This window comes from Salvelinus sp. IW2-2015, unplaced genomic scaffold, assembly GCF_002910315.2.
Source record: "Salvelinus sp. IW2-2015 unplaced genomic scaffold, ASM291031v2 Un_scaffold463, whole genome shotgun sequence".
Lineage (NCBI taxonomy): Eukaryota > Metazoa > Chordata > Actinopteri > Salmoniformes > Salmonidae > Salvelinus > Salvelinus sp. IW2-2015.
Window position 1 is genome coordinate 182,963 of NW_019942557.1, and position 19,812 is coordinate 202,774.

The 19,812-nt window shown below is 43.2% G+C and overlaps 2 protein-coding genes across 2 annotated transcripts in view; one reads left to right on the top strand and one right to left on the bottom strand.

Annotated features, from left to right (window-relative positions):
* Positions 1–8,785, top strand: part of LOC112068339 (high affinity cGMP-specific 3',5'-cyclic phosphodiesterase 9A) — a 51,534-nt gene extending 42,749 nt beyond the window's left edge. Inside the window, exons 8-17 of the mRNA XM_070438112.1 lie at positions 1,652–1,738; positions 1,862–1,966; positions 4,373–4,455; positions 4,688–4,844; positions 5,173–5,286; positions 5,512–5,616; positions 6,816–6,944; positions 7,026–7,118; positions 7,223–7,280; positions 7,370–8,785. Coding sequence (XP_070294213.1) covers positions 1,652–1,738; positions 1,862–1,966; positions 4,373–4,455; positions 4,688–4,844; positions 5,173–5,286; positions 5,512–5,616; positions 6,816–6,944; positions 7,026–7,118; positions 7,223–7,270 — 921 coding nt within the window. The 3' untranslated portion in view covers positions 7,271–7,280; positions 7,370–8,785. The remainder of the gene's footprint in view (positions 1–1,651; positions 1,739–1,861; positions 1,967–4,372; positions 4,456–4,687; positions 4,845–5,172; positions 5,287–5,511; positions 5,617–6,815; positions 6,945–7,025; positions 7,119–7,222; positions 7,281–7,369) is intronic.
* A 96-nt stretch (positions 8,786–8,881) lies between these two features.
* Positions 8,882–19,111, bottom strand: wdr4 (WD repeat domain 4). Its single transcript, XM_024135460.2, has 11 exons — positions 18,987–19,111; positions 18,235–18,303; positions 17,826–17,966; positions 17,549–17,705; positions 15,657–15,769; positions 15,481–15,541; positions 15,201–15,305; positions 10,188–10,252; positions 9,884–10,070; positions 9,653–9,722; positions 8,882–9,293 (listed from the first exon to the last, which is right to left on the bottom strand). The coding sequence occupies exons 1-11, from the start codon at positions 19,067–19,069 to the stop codon at positions 9,079–9,081; spliced, it is 1,266 nt and encodes a 421-aa protein (XP_023991228.1). The 5' UTR covers positions 19,070–19,111; the 3' UTR covers positions 8,882–9,078.
* Between the last annotated feature and the right edge of the window lie 701 nt (positions 19,112–19,812).

Here is a 19,812-nt window from a genome sequence, read left to right on the forward strand (position 1 = left end):
CCAAGGGTTGACCATAGACGCTCAACTACCAGAGAGGTTCAACTACCATAGACCACTCAACTATCATAGAGGTTCAACTCACCATAGACACTCCAACTATCATAGAGGTTCAACTGTCATAGACACTCAACTGTCATAGAGGTTCAACTGTCATAGAGTTCAACTACCAGAGAGGCTCAACTACCATAGACACTCAAACTATCATAGAGGTTCAACTGTCATAGACACTCAACTATCATAGAGGTTCAACTGTCATAGACACTCAACTATCATAGAGGTTCAACTGTCATAGACACTCAACTATCATAGAGGTTAAACTGTCATAGACACTTCAACTATCATAGAGGTTCAACTATCATAGAGGTTCAACTGTCATAGAGGTTCAACTAGCATAACACAACTAACCATAGACACTCAACTCATCATAGACACTCAAACTACCATAGAGTTCAAACTATACCATAGACACTCAACATCATTAGACACTCAACTTACCATAGAGGTTCAACTACCATAGACACTCAACGTCATAATGACACTCAACTACCATAGAGGTTCAACTACCATAGACACTCAACTTACCATAGAGGTTCAACTACCATAGACACTCAACTGTCATAGACACTCAACTACATAAGGTTCAACTACCAAGACACCAACTGTCATAGACAGTCAACTACCCATAGAGGGTCAACTACCATTAGACACCAACTATCATAGAGGCGTCAACTACCAAGACACTCAAACTGTCATAGAACCTCCAACTACCATAGACCACTCAAACTACCATAGACACTCAAACTGTCATAGAACTCAACGACACAGATCACACATAAACTCACATCAATAGAGTTCAAACTACCATAGAACACTTCAACTATCATAGAGGTTCAACTACCATAGAGGTCACACTACCATACTAGACAACTCAACTATCATTAGAGGTTCAACTACCATAGACCATACAAGAGTTCAACTACATAACCACTCAAGGACACTCAACTACCATAGACACTCAACTTACATTAGACACTCACACCATATTAACTCCATAGGACACTCAACTACCATAGAGCACCACTCCTAGACTCAACTGGTCATAGACACTTCAACTACCATAGAGGTTCAACTACCATAGACACTCAACTGTTCATAGAGGTTCAACACCATAGCAACTAAACTATCATAGAGTTCAACTACCATAGACACTCAACTATCATAGAGGTTCAACTACCATAGAGGCAACTACCATAAGACACTCAACATCAGTCACTAGACCCACTTCAAACTACCATAAGAGGTTCAACTACCATAGAGGTTCAACTACCATAGACAACTCAACTTATCATAGAGGTTCAACTACCAAGAGGTTCAAACTACCCATTAGACAACTCAACTACCATAGACACTTCAACTGTAACCCATAGCAGGTTCAACTTGTCATAGAGGTTCAACTCCATACAAACTCAACTATCATAGAGGTTAAAACTACCCAGAGAGGTTCAACTACCATAGACACTCAACTACCATAGACACTCAACTACCATAGAGGTTCAACTACCATAGAGGTTCAACTACCATAGACACTCAACTACCATAGAACTGTTGCTCACACTCGGTCTCACTTCTCCACCTTCCTTCATGTGACCAGATGCTGAGCTGCCTGGAGCACATGTACAATGACCTGGACCTGGTCAAGGGCTTTAACATGAACCCCATCACACTAAAGAGATGGCTGGTAAGACATCTAGAGATATCTACAACTGTTCTTCATATACTGCTGCACCACTTGTTACTAGTGTCGGGTTCGTTGTAGATGTCTGATGGTCTCACGTCTTCCTTCCCCTCTACCTCCCTGCAGCTTTGTATCCATGACAACTACCAGGTGAATCCCTTCCATAACTTCCGTCACTGTTTCTGTGTCACCCAGATGATGTACAGCATGATCTGCCTCTGCAGCCTACAGGTAATACTACAGTAATACTACAGGTAATACTACAGTAATACTATAATATTACCACAGTAATACTATAGGGAGTACCACAGGTAATACTACAGTAATACTACAGTAATACCACAGGTATTACAACAGCAATGCTACAGGTAATACTATAGGGAGTACTACAGGTAATACTACAGTAATATTACATGTAATGCTACAGTAATACTACATGTAATACTACAGTAATACTACAGATAATACCACAGTAATGCTATAATAATACCACAGTAATACTACAGGGAGTACCACAGTAATACTACAAGTAATACTACAGGTAATACTACATGTAATACTATAGTCACACTACAGGTAATACTACAGGTATTCCCACAGTAATATGACAGGTAATACTGCAGTAATACTACGGGTAATACTATGGGTGATACCACAGTAATACCAGAATAATACTACAATAATGCTACTGGTAATACCAAAGTTATACTACGGGTAATAGTACAGTAATACTACAATATTACTACAGTAACACTACATGTAATAATACAGTCATATCACAGTAATACTACAGGTAATACCACAATAATACCACAGTAATACTGTAATATTACTACAATAATACTACAGGTACTACTACAGTAATACTGCAGTAATACTACAGGCAATACTGCAGTAATACTACAGTAATACCATATTCATACTACAGTAATACTGCAGGTAAAATCGCAGTCATGTCACAGTAATACTACAGGTAATACTACATGTAATACCACAATAATACTACAGGTAATACCACAGTAATACTCCAGGTAATACCACAGTAATACCACAGTAATCCCTCAGTAATACTACAGTAACACCCCAGTAATACTACATATAATACTACAGGTAATACCACAGTAATACTACAGGTAATACCACAGTAATACTACAGTAATACTACAGTAATATCAAATCATAGTTTATTTGTCACGTGCGCCGAATACAACAGGTGTAGACTTTACAGTGAAATGTTTACTTACAGGCTCTAACCAATAGTGCAAAAAAGGTATTAGGTGAACAATAGGTTGGTAAAGAAATAAAACAACAGTAAAAAGACAGGCTATATACTGTAGAGGCTATAAAAGTAGCGAGGCTACATACAGACACCGGTTAGTCAGGCTGATTGAGCTAGTATGTACATGTAGATATGGTTAAAGTGACTATGCATATACCTCTTATGAACAGAGAGTAGCTGGCGGGTGGTGGGTGGCGGGACACAATGCAGATAGCCCGGTTAGCCAATGTGTGGGTGCACTGGTTGGTTGGGCCAATTGAGGTAGTATGTACATATGTACATGAATGTATAGTTAAAGTGACTGTGCATATATGATAAACAGAGAGTAGCAGCAGCGTAAAAGAGGGGTTGGGGTGGGGGACACAATGCAAATAGTCCGGGTAGCCATTTGATTACCTGTTCAGGAGTCTTATGGCTTGGGGGTAAAAACTGTTTCAGAAGCCTTTTTGTCCTAGACTTGGCACTCCGGTACCGCTTGCCATGCGGTAGTAGAGAGAACAGTCTATGACTGGGGTGGCTGGGGTCTTTGACAATTTTTAGGGCCTTCCTCTGACACCGCCTGGTATAGAGGTCCTGGATGGCAGGCAGCTTAGCCCCAGTGATGTACTGGGCCGTACACACTACTCTATGTAGTGCCTTGCGGTCGGAGGCCGAGCAATTGCCGTACCAGGCAGTGATGCAACCAGTCAGGATGCTCTCGATGGTGCAGCTGTAAAACCTTTTGAGGATCTCAGGACCCATGCCAAATCTTTTTAGTTTCCCGAGGAGTAATAGGCTTTGTCGTGCCCTCTGTAATTCCACAGTAATACTACAGTAATTCCACAGTAAGACTATATACCTCAGCTCTATAAAAGGGCATCAATAATACTGGAGTGATGAGAAAGAGAGATTGGTGAGGAGGAATAGTTTTTTTTCTTGAAGAGGAGGGAGAGAGAGAGAGACGCAGAGAGATGAGTTTGGAAGAGAAATTCTACTCCCTTGGAGACGCTCCCTCTGGCATCCTCTTCGACCCCTGTTGTCGTGGTCCACCATTCATGAGAGGGTTATTTATCATCAAAGGCTATAATGAGTGATTATGAAGCGGCCATGTTAAAGACGTGCTAATGAGATCTCTCACACACACACACACACACACACACACACACACACAACACACACCACCACACCACAACACACACACACACACACACACACACACACACACACACACACACACACACTCACACAAACACGGATTTACCTACCTGTACAAACTTGCATGCCGGGAACACACACGCACACGCACACACACACACGTGCGCACAGTACACAGATGGCCCATTCATTGACGTAATGGGCCTGTGTTGTGAGTCTCCCAGGAGATATTCACCCAGGTGGACATTCTGATTCTGATGACAGCTGCCGTGTGCCACGATCTGCAGCATCCCGGGTACAACAACACGTGAGACTTTTATTCTCTCTCTCTTTCTCTCTGCCTTCTGTCCATCCTAATTCAATGAAACTAGACACAGTCTGTCCATCCTAATTCAATGCAACTAGACACAGTCTGTCTATACTAATTCAATGAAACTAGACACAGTCTGTCCATCCTAATTCAATGCAACTAGACACCCAGGTTTCATTCAAGAAGGGATTTGAAAGCATGGTCCTGTGAGACTAATTCTCTCTCTCAGGTACCAGATAAACGCACGGACGGAGCTTGCGGTACGCTACAATGACATCTCTCCTCTGGAGAATCATCACTGTGCCGTGGCCTTCCAGATCTTCTCCCAGCCTGACTGCAACATCTTCTCCACCTTCGATGCTGAGGCCTTCAAACAGATTCGTCAGGTAGGGGGTAGGAGTGTGTGTGTGCGTGCTGACCTGTATCTCTGTCTTAGGGAATCATCACACTGATCTCTCTCTCTGTCTTAGAGAATCATCACACTGATCTCTCTGTCTGTCTTAGGGAATCATCACGCTGATCTCTCTCTCTGTCTGTCTTAGGGAATCATCACACTGATCTCTCTCTCTGTCTGTCTTAGGGAATCATCACACTGATCTCTCTGTCTTAGGGAATCATCACACTGATCTCTCTCTCTCTCTGTCTTAGGGAATCATCACACTGATCTCTCTCTGTCTTAGGGAATCATCACTCTGATCTCTCTCTCTGTCTTAGGGAATCATCACACTGATCCTGGCCACAGACATGGCACGACATGGCGAGATTCTGGACTCATTCAAGCATAAAGTGGACCGCTTTGACTTCAGTGATGAAGAGCATGTCACTTGTGTAAGGATACACATGACTATGTATTTGACCCTAGAATACATACATTTTCTACTACCTTACAGTTTGTGCAAATCAGTGTATTTGTTCTACTGCCCAATGCAGTAATACTATGTTTACAACTTCCCTAGGTGTGTTTGTTAGTCCTTTCTGCTGCTAGTTATGTGGGCCATCTGGTAGACCCCCTCCCTATATTAAACTATGCTCTGTGTAACCTTTGACCCCAAGCTGAAGATGGTGCTGATTAAGTGCTGTGACATCTCTAACGAGGTGCGGCCCATGGAGGTGGCTGAGCCCTGGGTCGACTGTCTGCTGGAGGAGTACTTCATGCAGGTACGTAAAAGCCCCATATGTACTGTATATGTGTTTTTATACAGTACATAGCCTACAGTGTAAAGCCCCAAATACAGTGCCTTCGGAAAGTATTCAGACCCCTTGACTTTTTCCACATTTTGTTACCTTACAGCCTTATTCTAAAATGTATCAAATAAAATCCTCATCAATCTACACACAATACCCCAATAATGACAAATTGAAAACAGTTTTTTAGAAATGTTTGCAAATGTATAAACACCAAAAAATAGAAATACTTTATTTACATAAGTATTCAGACCCTTTGCTTATGAGACTCGAAATTCAGCTCAGGTGCATCCTGTTTCCATTGATCATCCTTGAGATGTTTCTACAACTTGATTGGAGTCCACCTGTGGTAAATTCAATTGATTGGACATTATTTGTAAAGGCACACACCTGTCTATATAAGGTCCCACAGTTGACAGTGCATGTCTGAGCAAAAACCAAGCCATGAGGTCGAATGAATTGTCCGTAGAGCTCCGAGACAGGATTGTGTCGAGGCACAGATCTGGGGAAGGGTACCAAAACATTTCTGAAGTATTGAAGTTCCCTAAGAACACAGTGACCTCCATCATTCTTAAATGGAAGAAGTTTGGAACCACCAAGACTCTTCCTACAGCTGGCCGCCCTGCCAAATTGAGCAATCGGGGGCGAAGGGCCTTGGTCAGAAAGGTGACCAAGAACCTGATGGTCACACTGACAGAGCTCAAGAGTTCCTCTGTGGAGATGGGAGAACCTTCCAGAAGGACAACCATCTCTGCAGCACTCCACCAATCAGGCCTTTATGGTAGAGTGGCCAAACGGAAGCCACTCCTCAGTAAAAGGCACATGACAGCCCGCTTGGAGTTTGCCAAAAAGACCCTAAAGGATTCTCAGACCATGAGAAACAAGATTCTCTGGTCTGATGAAACCAAGATTGAACTATTTGGCCTGAATACCAAGCGTCACGTCTGGAGGACACCTGGCACCATCCCTACAGTGAAGCATGGTGGTGGCAGGGACTGGGAGACTAGTCAGGACTGAGGGAAAGATAAACGGAGCAAAGTACAGAGAGATCTCTCTGAAAAAAAATCATGGTTATCAAGGTATCCAATAATTCCGGACCCCATGTGTGCCATTTTGTATTAAAAATGAAGGATTGCACTGAACTTTCTCTCTCTTCTCCATTCTTTCAACAGAGTGACAGGGAGAAGGCAGAGAGTCTGCCTGTAGCCCCCTTTATGGACAGAGAAAGGGTCACCAAACCCACCGCCCAGATCGGATTCATCAAGTTCGTCCTCATCCCCATGTTTGAGACCGTAATGAAGGTGAGCGACGGATGGATGGGACTGTAAAATGAGAATACGACTGTGACGATGACGATAAACCCTGCCTCTTGTCTCTCTTAGCTGTTCCCTCAGATTGAGGTGATGATCCAGCCTCTGAGAGAGTCACGAGACAGATACGAGGAGCTCAAGCAGATCGACGATGCTATGAATGAGGTCAGACATATGTGTGTGTGTTTGATTGTTTTCTTTGAGGATACATCAGCATGTTCTTATGTGTAGCAGTGACTGGAACAGTGCTGTGAATGTCTCTTCTTCAGGTGCAGAAAAAGAAAAGTGAGAACCTGACTATGGGGAAGAAGCAATGAGAGCTCGAAGGTAGGTGTTTTGACTGGCTGCATTGAAGAAAGTCTTCTATAAACAATATGGGTGTGGTGTTTAAATGAATGTATGTTCCTCTATTTCAGCTCAAACGTCCTATGGTGGAAAAAAGTCTGTATGGCATTCTGAGGAATGGGACCTGAGGAAGAGGGGAAACCGACCAAGCCACTGTCTGACTGGCCGGATGGACAATCCAAAGCTTTTATCAGGGAATGTCGACTTGTACAGCACGGACTACTTCATTGAACAATATCTTGCCTTTTTTTATTTTTAAATGTTTTTGTTTTATACAGAATGTAAAGATTTTTTGTCGCCATGTTTCCTACAAAAAAGGTTTACTTTAAATATAACCTTTTATGCGGACTGTTGGAGTTTTCGACTATTAATATTGAACAAAACTAGAAATGCAACATGTACATTTTCTATACGCACAAAGCTTATTTCGCTCCAATTTTGTGCACATCCCTGCTAGTAAGCATTTCTCTTTTGCCAAGATTATCCATCCACATCAAGCAGCATGATCATTACACAGGTGCACCTTGTGCTGGGGACAATAAAAGGCCACTCTAAAATGTGCAGTTTTGTCACAACACAATGCCACAGATGTCTCAAGTTGAGGGAGCATGCAATTGGCATGCTGACTGCAGGAATGTCCATCAAAGCTGTTGCCAGAGAATGTAATGTTCATTTCTCTACCATGAATCGGCCTAAACCACGTGTAACCACGCCAGCCCAGGACCTCAACATCCAGCTTCTTCACCTGCGGGATCGTCTTGAGACCAGCCACCCGGACAGCTGATGAATATTTATATCTGTAATAAAGCCCTTTTGCGATTTTTTTTTAAAATTCTGGGTGGGTGGGCCTATGCCTTCCCAGGCCCACCCATGGCTCCACCCCTGCCTAGGCATGTGAAATCCATAGATTAAGGCTTAATGAATTTATTTCAATTGACTGATTTCCTTGTAAAATCGTTGCATTTACATTTTTGTTCAGTATATAATTCTACCCAGCAGTGCTTACTGAGTAGTCTTACCTGTAGCTGTGGAGACGTTGTGGTTCATGTGATTAAGCCAGACTGAATGGATGGTGAGCAACAAGTAGTCATCCCGGTTTACTTCTGAAGGTTTGAAGAGCTGTCAGTGTGGCGGTGAACCTTACAAAAAGTGACTTAGTCAAACAGGATGTTGTTGAAACACCCTTAAGCCTTTTAATGCAATGGGACATTTTTACCTCTACCTGAAATTTGATAAACTTGTCATCCTACTTTGGAGACATCACGGATCCTGCCTTTCTCTTTAAATAGCTCAGTGCTTCCTCGGCTCAACATTTTATTCATATGCAGACCCCATATAAAAGTTGGTAATTAAGGCATATGAAAGTTCACGTAAGTATTTCTGAAGTGAAGTAGGAAATGAAATCAAACGCCCCCGATCCTGAATTGGGTCAGATATGCACGATCCAGTCAACGTACTTTCTGACAGTGGAAGGACTTGGTTCCCCAGTGGTCAGGTACGACACTACACAGTGCTTGGCTCTTGTTCAACCGGAGAGGACTATACATTTAGTGGAGAGCAAGAGAGACCCCTTTTAAGCATCAAACGGTCAATCATAATTTTTTATTTAAAAAAAAAAAGATTTTTTTTGGTACTAATTCTCAAATCATAATAAATTTACACAACTCAATGGTTAGTCTATCCGTCTCCAAACAAAGATAGAACAGAGAACTCTGAAATAAGCCTTTTTAAACCAAAATATAGAATCTGTCTCTCCTCTCCTATGTCTCTCCTATCCGTTTCAGCTAGAGGCTTTGGTCGCTGGCCCAGACTGGTTGCCTTTCTTGGCTTTTTTACTGGCTCCGTTGGACTGCTGTCCCTTCCCTGGTCCTCTCTTTTTGCCTCCTTGTTCATTCTGCTGTRGGAGCCTCTGCTGTTTCTTCTCTCTGTAGGACGCCATGTTGTCAAAGTTGCCCTTGTACAGGTGCTGGAACCGGCTCTCTAACCCTGCTGAGACTGTCGTGAGGAGAAACAGGAGGGAGGAGCAGGGTCAGAGACAGTGAAAGAAATTGTAGCACAGTTCAGGTGGTGGACTACTATTATAATAACAAATCAAACCCCTTTGTTCTAAGCCTGTTTCAAGTTTGTTGCAGGTATGTCTGAGCATCCACTAAATAACAGTAAAAAACAAAATGTAAAGTCTCCTGTAAGTCTTTGAATTAAGAACTACTTAGCTCAGGGGAACATGAGGCGGCAGACATGGAGCCAAGTGCATAAACATCCCAGGTTAGAACTGCTCTTTACTGAGTGAGCAGGAGGATGATGAGGGGTAATGTGAGGGCACAGTGTTGTGCCTTATGTGTGTGATGACTCACCCTGAAGTGCCTCCCAATGCGGCTGAAGGGCCTCTGTCACTCTTTTCAGCTCTGGGCTTTCACTGTCGCACTGCAGAGAGAGAGAACAAACACCACAGTGGCAGCATAAGTGATAAAACACAAACCCTGGTGTGTTTGTTTACTAAACAAGAACAGTATACTGTTGTGTGTGATGAGCTTGGAGGGTACTACGGTGTTGGAGGCTTAGCTATAGTCAACGAACAGCAGTACCTGCCAGCTGTCTTGCGTGTGTGTGTACATGAGGAACGGCGTCTCTCGGCTATCCAGCAGGACCCAGAGCCGACCCTGGGGGTCAAAGGTCAAATCCAGAGGACAGTGAGGTAGGGTTACCCTGCTGGAGGGCACCAGTCGCTCCTCTGTCCCCTGCTCCATTCCAAACAACTGCACTGAGGGAACTCTGGAAAACACAGGACAAATATTATGTCACAGGTTACACACACTCCACTGATCTACATAGCTAGGGTCATTTATATATGTGCACAGTACACTGTCAACTCCTGATATATGCACCGACCTCTCACACTGCACRGCCACATGATGTCCACCGGGGGACCCAGCGATCCTGCTGACTGCAGACCTCTGGGAACAAAGGTAGAAATTATGATGATGTCACAAACATAACTGAGGGGGYAAATCGATGACCCACTATGGTCTTGCATCAGGTCAAATACCAACAGTTGACCCTAAAAAAAAATATATACATAAAAACAAAAAGAATCAACTGGCGGGTGGAATGAAAATTCTTTCAACTAGTGTTGGCTGGCGGTTCAGAACAATTATATTTCGGGTCGTAAACGTTTTAAATTAATATAATATATATTTTTACTTGTTGTGTTGAATTATGTTGCGAATCCCATTAGGCCATGTGAGCGGTGAGGCAGACATAGCCAGGCTACCAGCCACGCCACGAGAGAGTAGAGCAGGGAACTTTCCATTAGTAGGCCTGTGTGTGGTGCTGAACATTCCTAAATGTTTCAGCATGCAGAGCCTATATTCCCTTCAACCAGGCAACAATATGTTACCAAGTTCATTTCCCTGACTCCATAGCTCACTTAATGGCTAATGTAAAAGGAGAAATGAAAAATGAAAGGTTATGATGGTGTAATACACCATCATGGAAACAGGTGTTGGCGTCATTGTGGACGAGGACAACAACCAGGTAGCTGGATAGACAGCCTGCAAAAGTGCGAGCAGGTATTTGTTTAAGATGAGGTTTATTAACAGTTCATTAATTTAGGTTTTTGTTCATTTAGGCCATATACAGGCYATAGAAAGTTTAAACCTGTACGACTGGTAAAACTTTGTAGCTAAATCGCCTACTAAATAAATCTAGGCTAAATAAAAGGTAACCTGTTGCAACCTCTATAGCCTATTAGATTCTGGGAATTGTTAACTTAAGTTTCAATTAAACCATTTGATTATGTAAACAAAGGTATTGGTTGGTTATGTCAGCTATAGGCTTTCATTGGGTAAGAAAAAAGCTAGTTAGAAAGTTTTTTTTCAAAGCAGTTTGTGTGAAAAGAGCATATCGTTCTTAATTCATGGCATGGTTTCCTTTTATCCAAATGTTGAAGAGACATGCAGACAAATTATTTTATGCAGAGGGAATAGCTTACTACTCAGGAATTATTAAAAAAAACAATTAGGCATAAATATATTGAAGTTAATTAGCGTGCCACGGATCAGCTCTCGGGAACAGTTCTATGGCATTCTATATAGGACACAGCCATATACAGTGGAGTGAAAAGGTATTTGCCCCCTTTCTAATTTTCTCTTGTTTTGCATATTTTTGATACTGAATGTTATCAGATATTCAACCAAAACCTAATATTAGATAAAGGGAGCCTGAGTGAACAAATATGCTTGACCGTTGGTATAAGGTTCTTACTGTGGAATGCAGTGTTGGGTTTTCGCCATGCATAAATGGGACCCATGTCGTCCATAAAGTTATACTTTTGACTCATCTGTCCATAGAACATTCTTCCAGGAGTCTTGAAGATCATCCAGGTGCTCTTTTGGCAAACTTGAGTCCACTTTTTAGATGAAATGGGTCCCATTATGTCTGGTGAAAACCAAACACTGCATTCCACAATAAGAACCTCATAACAACGGTTCAGCGTGGTGGTGGTAGTGTGATGGTTTGGGTTCAGCATGGTGGTGGTGGTGTGATGGTTTGGGTTCAGCATGGGGGTGAGTGTGTGAGGTTTGGGATCAGGCATGGTGGTGGTTGTGTGATGGTTTGGGGTCAAGCATGGGGTGGTTGTAGTGTGAATGGTTTGAGTTCAGCATGGTGGTGGTGGTGTGGATGGTTTGAGTTCAGCATGGTGGTGGTGGTTGGATGGTTTGAGTTCAGCATGGTGGTGGTGGTGTGTGGTTTGAGTTCAGCATGGTGGTGGTGGGTGTGATGGTTTGAGTTCAGCATGGTGGTGGTGTGTGTGATGTGTTTTGAGTTCAGCATGGGGTGGTGGTGGTGTGATGGTTTGAGGTTCAGCCATGGTGGTGGTAGTTGTGATGGTTTTGAGTTCAGCATGGTGGTGGTGGTGTGATGGTTTGAGTTCAGCATGGTGGTGTGGGTGTGATGGTTTGAGTTCAGCATGGTGGTGGTGGTGTGATGTTTGAAGTTCAGCATCGGTGGTGGTGGTGTGATGGTTTGAGTTCAGCATGGTGGTGGTGGTGTGATGGTTTGGGGTCAGCATGGTGGTGATGGTGTGATGGTTTGGGSTCAGCATGGTGGTGATGGTGTGATGGTTTGGGGATGCTTTGCTGACTCAGGACCTGGACGAATTGCCTTAATAGAAGGAACCATGAATTCTGCTCTGTATCAGAGAATTCTACAGGAGAATGTCAGGCCATCCGTCTGTGAGCTAAAGTGGAGCTGGGTGATGCAGCAAGACAATGATACAAAACACACAATCAAGTCTCCGTGAAGATGGTTAAAAAGTAACAAATTAGAAGTTTTGGAATGGTGTAGTCAAAGTCCAGACCTAGTCCCAATTTAGATGTTGTAGCAGGACTTCAGTTCATGTTTAAAAACCCACAAATGTCGCCGAGTTAAAGCAGTTGTGTATGGAAGAGTGGGACAGAATTCCTCCACAGCGACGTGAGAGACTGATCAACAACTATAGGAAGCATTTGGTTGCAGTCATTGAATTAAAAAATATATATTTAACCACGCAAGTCAGTTAAGAACAAAATCTTATTTTCATTGAAGGCCTAGGAACAGTGGGTTAACTGCCTTGTTCAGGGGCAGAACGACAGATTTTTACCTTGTCGGCTCGGGGATTCAATCTTGCAACCTTTAGGTTACTAGTCCAACGCCCTAACCACTAGGCTACCTGCCGGGGGCAATAACTTTTCCAACTTGGGAATTGGGTGTTTGCGTAACTTTGTTAATTAAATAAGTATCAATTTATTTTGCTATTTGTAAATTCAGGTTCCCTTTATTTAATATTAGGTTTTGGTTGAAGATATGATAACATTCAGGATAAAAACAATATGCAGAAATAGAGAAAATAAGAAAAGGGGACAGATACTTTACCACGGTACTGTATACATAGAGGGTGCAGTGACCTATAAACAGGCAGCTCTATGGATGGAAGCTTAGCATGAGTGAGGACAAGGAGAGCTACTCAGTATACATATTGATGGATTCTATTAAAATGTAACATGTTTCAAGTTAAACTGTAGTTAGTTTGTATCCTGTTTAGTGAATGATTACTGTGAGTATTAATGGAGTTTAAGTCGTAAAACTGTGTGCATGCTAATTTAGAAAGGTTGACCTAATCAGATGAGGAAATTGCCTCGGATCAGAGAGCAGGATCAGGCCCAGAAGATGGACAGGCTGTGATTCTGACATCTAGGTAAACCTTGAGAGGACCATGGACATTCCACAGGGGAAAGGAGGGAAACTCATTGGGGTCATAACATGTATAGCCGGGGGGGTGACGACCAAAGGGAGGGAAGAGTATAAGACGTGTTGTGAGCTTTCTGTATGCACTCAGCTGACGGCATTCTGGGTAATAAACACTTGAAACTTCTGGTCTCAGTTCCTTATTGCAAAGAGGTTGCAACGGCATTTTTATTTGTAACAGTATGAATGACATGGATAATGAATGACAATGTTTGCTAGTTGTTGCTAAATGCACACCCAGAAGAGGAATCACTCCTTCATGTATCAGTGTGAGTGGCTTGGTTAACTCAGTCCCACAGTGACGCCGGAGCATTTCAGACTTCTGACTCCTTTAAAACATTGTTTGAGCTACAGACTTCTGGGGTTGTACTATTGGATAAGTCCATATATTCTTGATCCATTGACACCAACCATTAGTCTGCGTGAGCTACAACTCAGTAAGACAAGGGCGAATCCTGAAGGGGCCCGGGGTTTAAAAAAAAAAACGTCTATAGAGTCCAAACAGTTTGAGATACAAAGTATTAATAGCCATCTACAGTATGCAGGTTGTCCAATCAAAAATTGATATTTTGWRCAATGGGTAAAATATGTTAATTGCGTAGATACTCCTATAAGAAAAGCAATTGTCCAAACCTCATGTCTCTACCATAAGCAATTAAAATGTTATTGGAGTTTCTACCCTTGTAGGATCCCCCAAAAAATATATGGAGGCCAGAGCAAAAAATGTATCTGTAAAATTTCATTGTGTCAGTTAGGCTGGATTGTTGTGTGAGAATTAAGGCTTACTGACAGGCTCACCATTGAATCCGGAGGACATAAAACAAGATAGATATCGATTTTGAGATGTAATATTTTAATATAGGCTTTTCATATGAATGTACTGTTGTTTTTCAAATATTTCTCACAAAAACAAGCGTCTCTATGAAATGTCAACAGAGCTCTGTATGGACCGCAAGCTGTGTGTTAATTTGGCTTTTTGCGACCCGCAGAAACAACTCTGCAGACGACCACAACATGTAACTTGTAAGTCGCTCTGGATAAGAGCGTCTGCTAAATGACTTAAATGTAAATGTCCTCAAAAGTCGCTGCGAGAAATCGCACTGCTCTGTCAACAGAGATCAGTGCTTATTAACGAATGTATTAGGTTACAAAACCAGACTGTTTGAATATAATGTTAATGATACTGTAGATTAGAGAAAGACCCCCCAGTGAACGATTCAGAACATGACAATTAACATTTTCCCAAGACAAATATATTTTGTAACATAAGTGAAATTTCATCCACCCCCTAATCTATGAAAAGCGGACTCTCCCGAACAGGTGTTAGAAGGTAAGTGGGTTCTTCTACATAGAAGATCATAGGAAATCCCAGGACATACCATCTTTAACACTGTAAGGGGTTCTTCTACATAGAAGATCCCAGGAAATCCCAGGACATACTATTTTTAACACTGTAAGGGGTTCTTCTACATAGAAGATCATAGGAAATCCCAGGACATACTGTCTTTAACACTGTAATAAGCTCACATAGTTGCTGTCACAAACTCAAAACAGTTGTCACTGACTCGTTGGCATTCTCAGGACTGATAGGGTTAACGTGAGAAGTAAAGTGGTCACCTTTTCCTTTTCTGTGTCCGAGTTCGGCATGTCCCTCAGCTGCTTCAGGTCCCAGCTCTGGAGCCTCCGACCTGACTCATACTCCCACAGCTTCATGGTCCCATCCTGTCAACACACACCAGCCCAGTCAGACATACCAGTCTCCATTTAAAATATTGTTTTTGTGCAGTAGTAGAGCTTAATCTGAACCAGTACAAGTGATACCTCTATTTGAAAGATCATCCAGCGTTAAGTAATAGAACTCAATTCAACAGACTTGTAATATGTCTAGATCTCTCACCCCTGATCCAGAGAGTAGCCACTGTGGGTGTCCTGGTGGGGCCAAAAGAGAACTGACAAATCTATGGAGAAAAATTTTGAAATATCAGGAAATTAGAGTGGTAACCGACTGGTTAAACATTAATTCATGTATAAATTCTGTGGCCATTCATTGCTAGGTAGGCCAGCTGTACTCACTCCAAGTGTCCCAGGCAGAATGCCTGGATGTTGTGTGGTGACCTCAAGTGGCTGACCCTGATCTTCTCATCGCGGTCAGCTGTGACGACATACTTGTCGTTGGGGGTCAGGGTCTAGAGGAGAAGAGGGGGGGAGATATCCCAAACTGACTGGCAGTTCATCAGGAGTTGTTCACTTGAAGCGAGCCATTGATCGTGATGTTACTATTGTGAAATAGACATCCCTCCGATGTCAACAACTACAGACCAGTATCCCTTCTTTCTTTTCTCTCCAAAACTCTTGAACGTGCCGTCCTTGGCCAGCTCTCCTGCTATCTCTCTCAGAATGACCTTCTTGATCCAAATCAGTCAGGTTTCAAGACTAGTCATTCAACTGAGACTGCTCTTCTCTGTGTCACGGAGGCGCTCCGCACTGCTAAAGCTAACTCTCTCTCCTCTGCTCTCATCCTTCTTAGACCTATCGGCTGCCTTTGATACTGTGAACCATCAGATCCTCCTCTCCACCCTCTCCGAGTTGGGCATCTCCGGCGCGGCCACGCTTGGATTGCGTCCTACCTGACAGGTCGCTCCTACCAGGTGGCGTGGCGAGAATCTGTCTCCGCACCACGTGCTCTCACCACTGGTGTCCCCCAGGGCTCTGTTCTAGGCCCTCTCCTATCTCGCTATACACCAAGTCACTTGGCTCTGTCATATCCTCACATGGTCTCTCCTATCATTGCTATGCAGACGACACACAATTAATCTTCTCCTTTCCCCCTTCTGATAACCAGGTGGCGAATCGCATCTCTGCATGTCTGGCAGACATATCAGTGTGGATGACGGATCACCACCTCAAGCTGAACCTCGGCAAGACGGAGCTGCTCTTCCTCCCGGGGAAGGACTCCCGTTCCATGATCTCGCCATCACGGTTGACAACTCCATTGTCCTCCTCCCAGAGTGCTAAGAACCTTGGCGTGATCCTGGACAACACCCTGTCGTTCTCAACCAACATCAAGGCGCTGACCCATTCCTGTAGGTTCATGCTCTACAACATTCGCAGAGTACGACCCTGCCTCACACAGGAAGCGGCGCAGGTCCTAATCCAGGCACTTGTCATCTCCCGTCTGGATTACTGCAACTCGCTGTTGGCTGGCTCCCTGCCTGTGCCATTAAACCCCTACAACTCATCCAGAACGCCGCAGCCCGTCTGGTGTTCAACCTTCCCAAGTTCTCTCACATCACCCCGCTCCTCCGCTCTCTCCACTGGCTTCCAGTTGAAGCTCGCATCCGCTACAAGACCATGGTGCTTGCCTACGGAGCTGTGAGGGGAACGGACCTCCGTACCTTCAGGCTCTGATCAGGCCCTACACCCAAACAAGGCACTGCGTTCATCCACCTCTGGCCTGCTCGCCTCCCTACCTCTGAGGAAGTACAGTTCCCGCTCAGCCCAGTCAAAACTGTTCGCTGCTCTGGCACCCCAATGGTGGAACAAACTCCCTCACGACGCCAGGTCAGCGGAGTCAATCACCACCTTCCGGAGACACCTGAAACCCCACCTCTTTAAGGAATACCTAGGATAGGATAAAGTAATCCTTCTAACCCCCCCCCCCCTTAAAAGAGTTAGATGCACTATTGTAAAGTGGTTGTTCCACTCGATATCATAAGGTGAATGCACCAATTTGTAAGTCGCTCTGGATAAGAGCGTCTGCTAAATGACTTAAATGTAAATGTAAATGAAAATGTTCAACCATTGAAGGCGTCGAACCCCGTCAACTCTGCCAAATCTGAGATGTAAGACGGGACTAAGTAAGGGCTATCCCATCTTCTGAAAATGCCCTTTAAAAACATTCAACTATGAAAAATAACCTACCCTTTAATAAGAACGTATCATGTGAATGAATGAATCCTCTTTACCATTGATAGAAGCATGGATAGATGTCCCAGCTTCAACTCTCCTGTCTTCTGGGGCTCCACCACAGAGAAGGAGTAGACGTCACCTGACTTGTCTGCCGCCCACAACTCATCCTCAGCCTCGGTGAACACAAGAGATGTGCACCTCCGCACAACCCACCTGAAATAATACAACTGTCTCACTCAACATCTCAAAGAGAGCGACAAATCGACACATTTAGATTTGTTGTCGATTTCAGTAAGTTGGATATTTGCTTTTATCTGCTTGTCCTATGGATACCTTGTACTGATGACCTGCCATGAGGGTTCACAGCGGAACAGAACCAGACGTTTGGTGTCATCTGTCAGCGCGACCAGCTTCGCAGAGGAGGAAACGGCGAACGCCAGGATCTTGTCACTACCTGTCTCTTCGGATCCATCACTACCAGGATGAAAGGGATCCGTACATTTCTGGTGAAATCATATCCCTTGAAAACAGTTGCTTCTTACCACACGATGACACACACACACATATTTCAAATCAAACAAGCGACGCGTGGTTTAGTCACATATCTAGGTCTAGCAAGTCTGACGACAACTCAGCAATGATGGGTACACTGCAAGGAAAACTGCCCATGGGTTGGCAACACATAATATAAATTCTGAGAGGTCAGTTGGTTGAAAAGACATCGCTAGCTAATGTTGTTTACCTTTTGTTGTCGGCCTCGGGGTCCTTTTGCTTCTGTTCTGCTGCGCTGCAGTCAAACACAAATGGTTCTCTGGTACAAAAAGAGAAAGGAGCATTTAATCACTGATGATTTAAAATGTGGACTTGTGATTTAATACACATAGCTGGCTAGCCCAAGAATGTACTAAAGTAGCCTGTGTTGTACTGAGTACAAAACATTAGGAACACCTTCCTAATATTGAGTTGCAGCCTGTGCGCCTGGCACCTACTACCATAACACACACACACACACACACACACACACACACACACACACACACACACACACACACACACACACACACACACACACACACACACACACACANACACACACACACACACACACACACACACACACACACACACACACACACACACACACACACACACACACACACACACACACACACAATCCATGTCTCAATTGTCTCATGGCTTAACCTGTCTCCTCRCCTTCTTCATCATCACTGATTGAAGTTGATTTAACAAGTGACGTCAAAAGGGATCATAGCGTTCACCTGGTCATTCTGTGATGGAAAATATGTTGTACACTCAGTGTATAACGTTACCGTCTATGGATATACTAACTTAGCTAATAACGTTAGCTGGTTAGCTAGGATGATATGCAGCTAACGTTAATTATCTTATTTATTTCTCATCGCTACTAGATTAGCTTATACGACACATTATTGTACAAATAATACAATATTAGCCACATCTGTTCGTACCAACCTGCTCTTTTTAGTGTGTATTGCAATTAGCTTTTTTTCATAGGTTGAAACAAGCCATTCTCCACAGGCACCGAGAACTGCCATGGCTACTTCTACAAATACAGTTCACGTGGGACGCACAGAAGTGCGGAAGTATTTGTCGCACCTCTTTTACGTCACCAAAGAACAAAACGTACACTAAAAGATGATCGATACACTGATGAGAGTCGTTGTCCACAAAGCGGCACGGCGGGCTATCTAGCTCGCGTCTATCCTTCCTTTGGATTGCTGGATACAATTCAATTGAATTTAAAGGGCTTTATTGGCATGGGAAACATATGTTAACATTGCCAAAGTAAGTGAAGTAGATAATAAACAAAAGTGAAATAAACAATAAAAATGCACAGTAAACATTACTCACAAAAGTTCCAAAAGAAAATACATTTCAAATGTCATATTATGTGCAAAATGTCATATTGTATGCAAATAGTTAAAAAGGGAAAATAAATCAACATGAATCTTGGTTGTATTTACAATGGTTTTTGTTCTTCACTGGTTGGCCTTTTCTTGTGGCAACAGGTCATACATCTTGCTGCTGTGATTTCACACTGTGGTATTTCACCCAGTAGATATGGGAGTTTATCAAAATTGGATTTGTTTTCGAATTCGTTGTGGATCTGTGTAATCTGAGGAAAATATGTGTCTCTAATATGGTCATACATTTGGCAGGGGGTTAGGAAGTGCAGCTCAGTGTCCACCTCATTTTGTGGGCAGTGTGCACATAGCCTGTCATTTCTCAATAGAAAGGCTGTGCTCACTAAGTCTGTACATGGTCAAAGCTTTCCTTC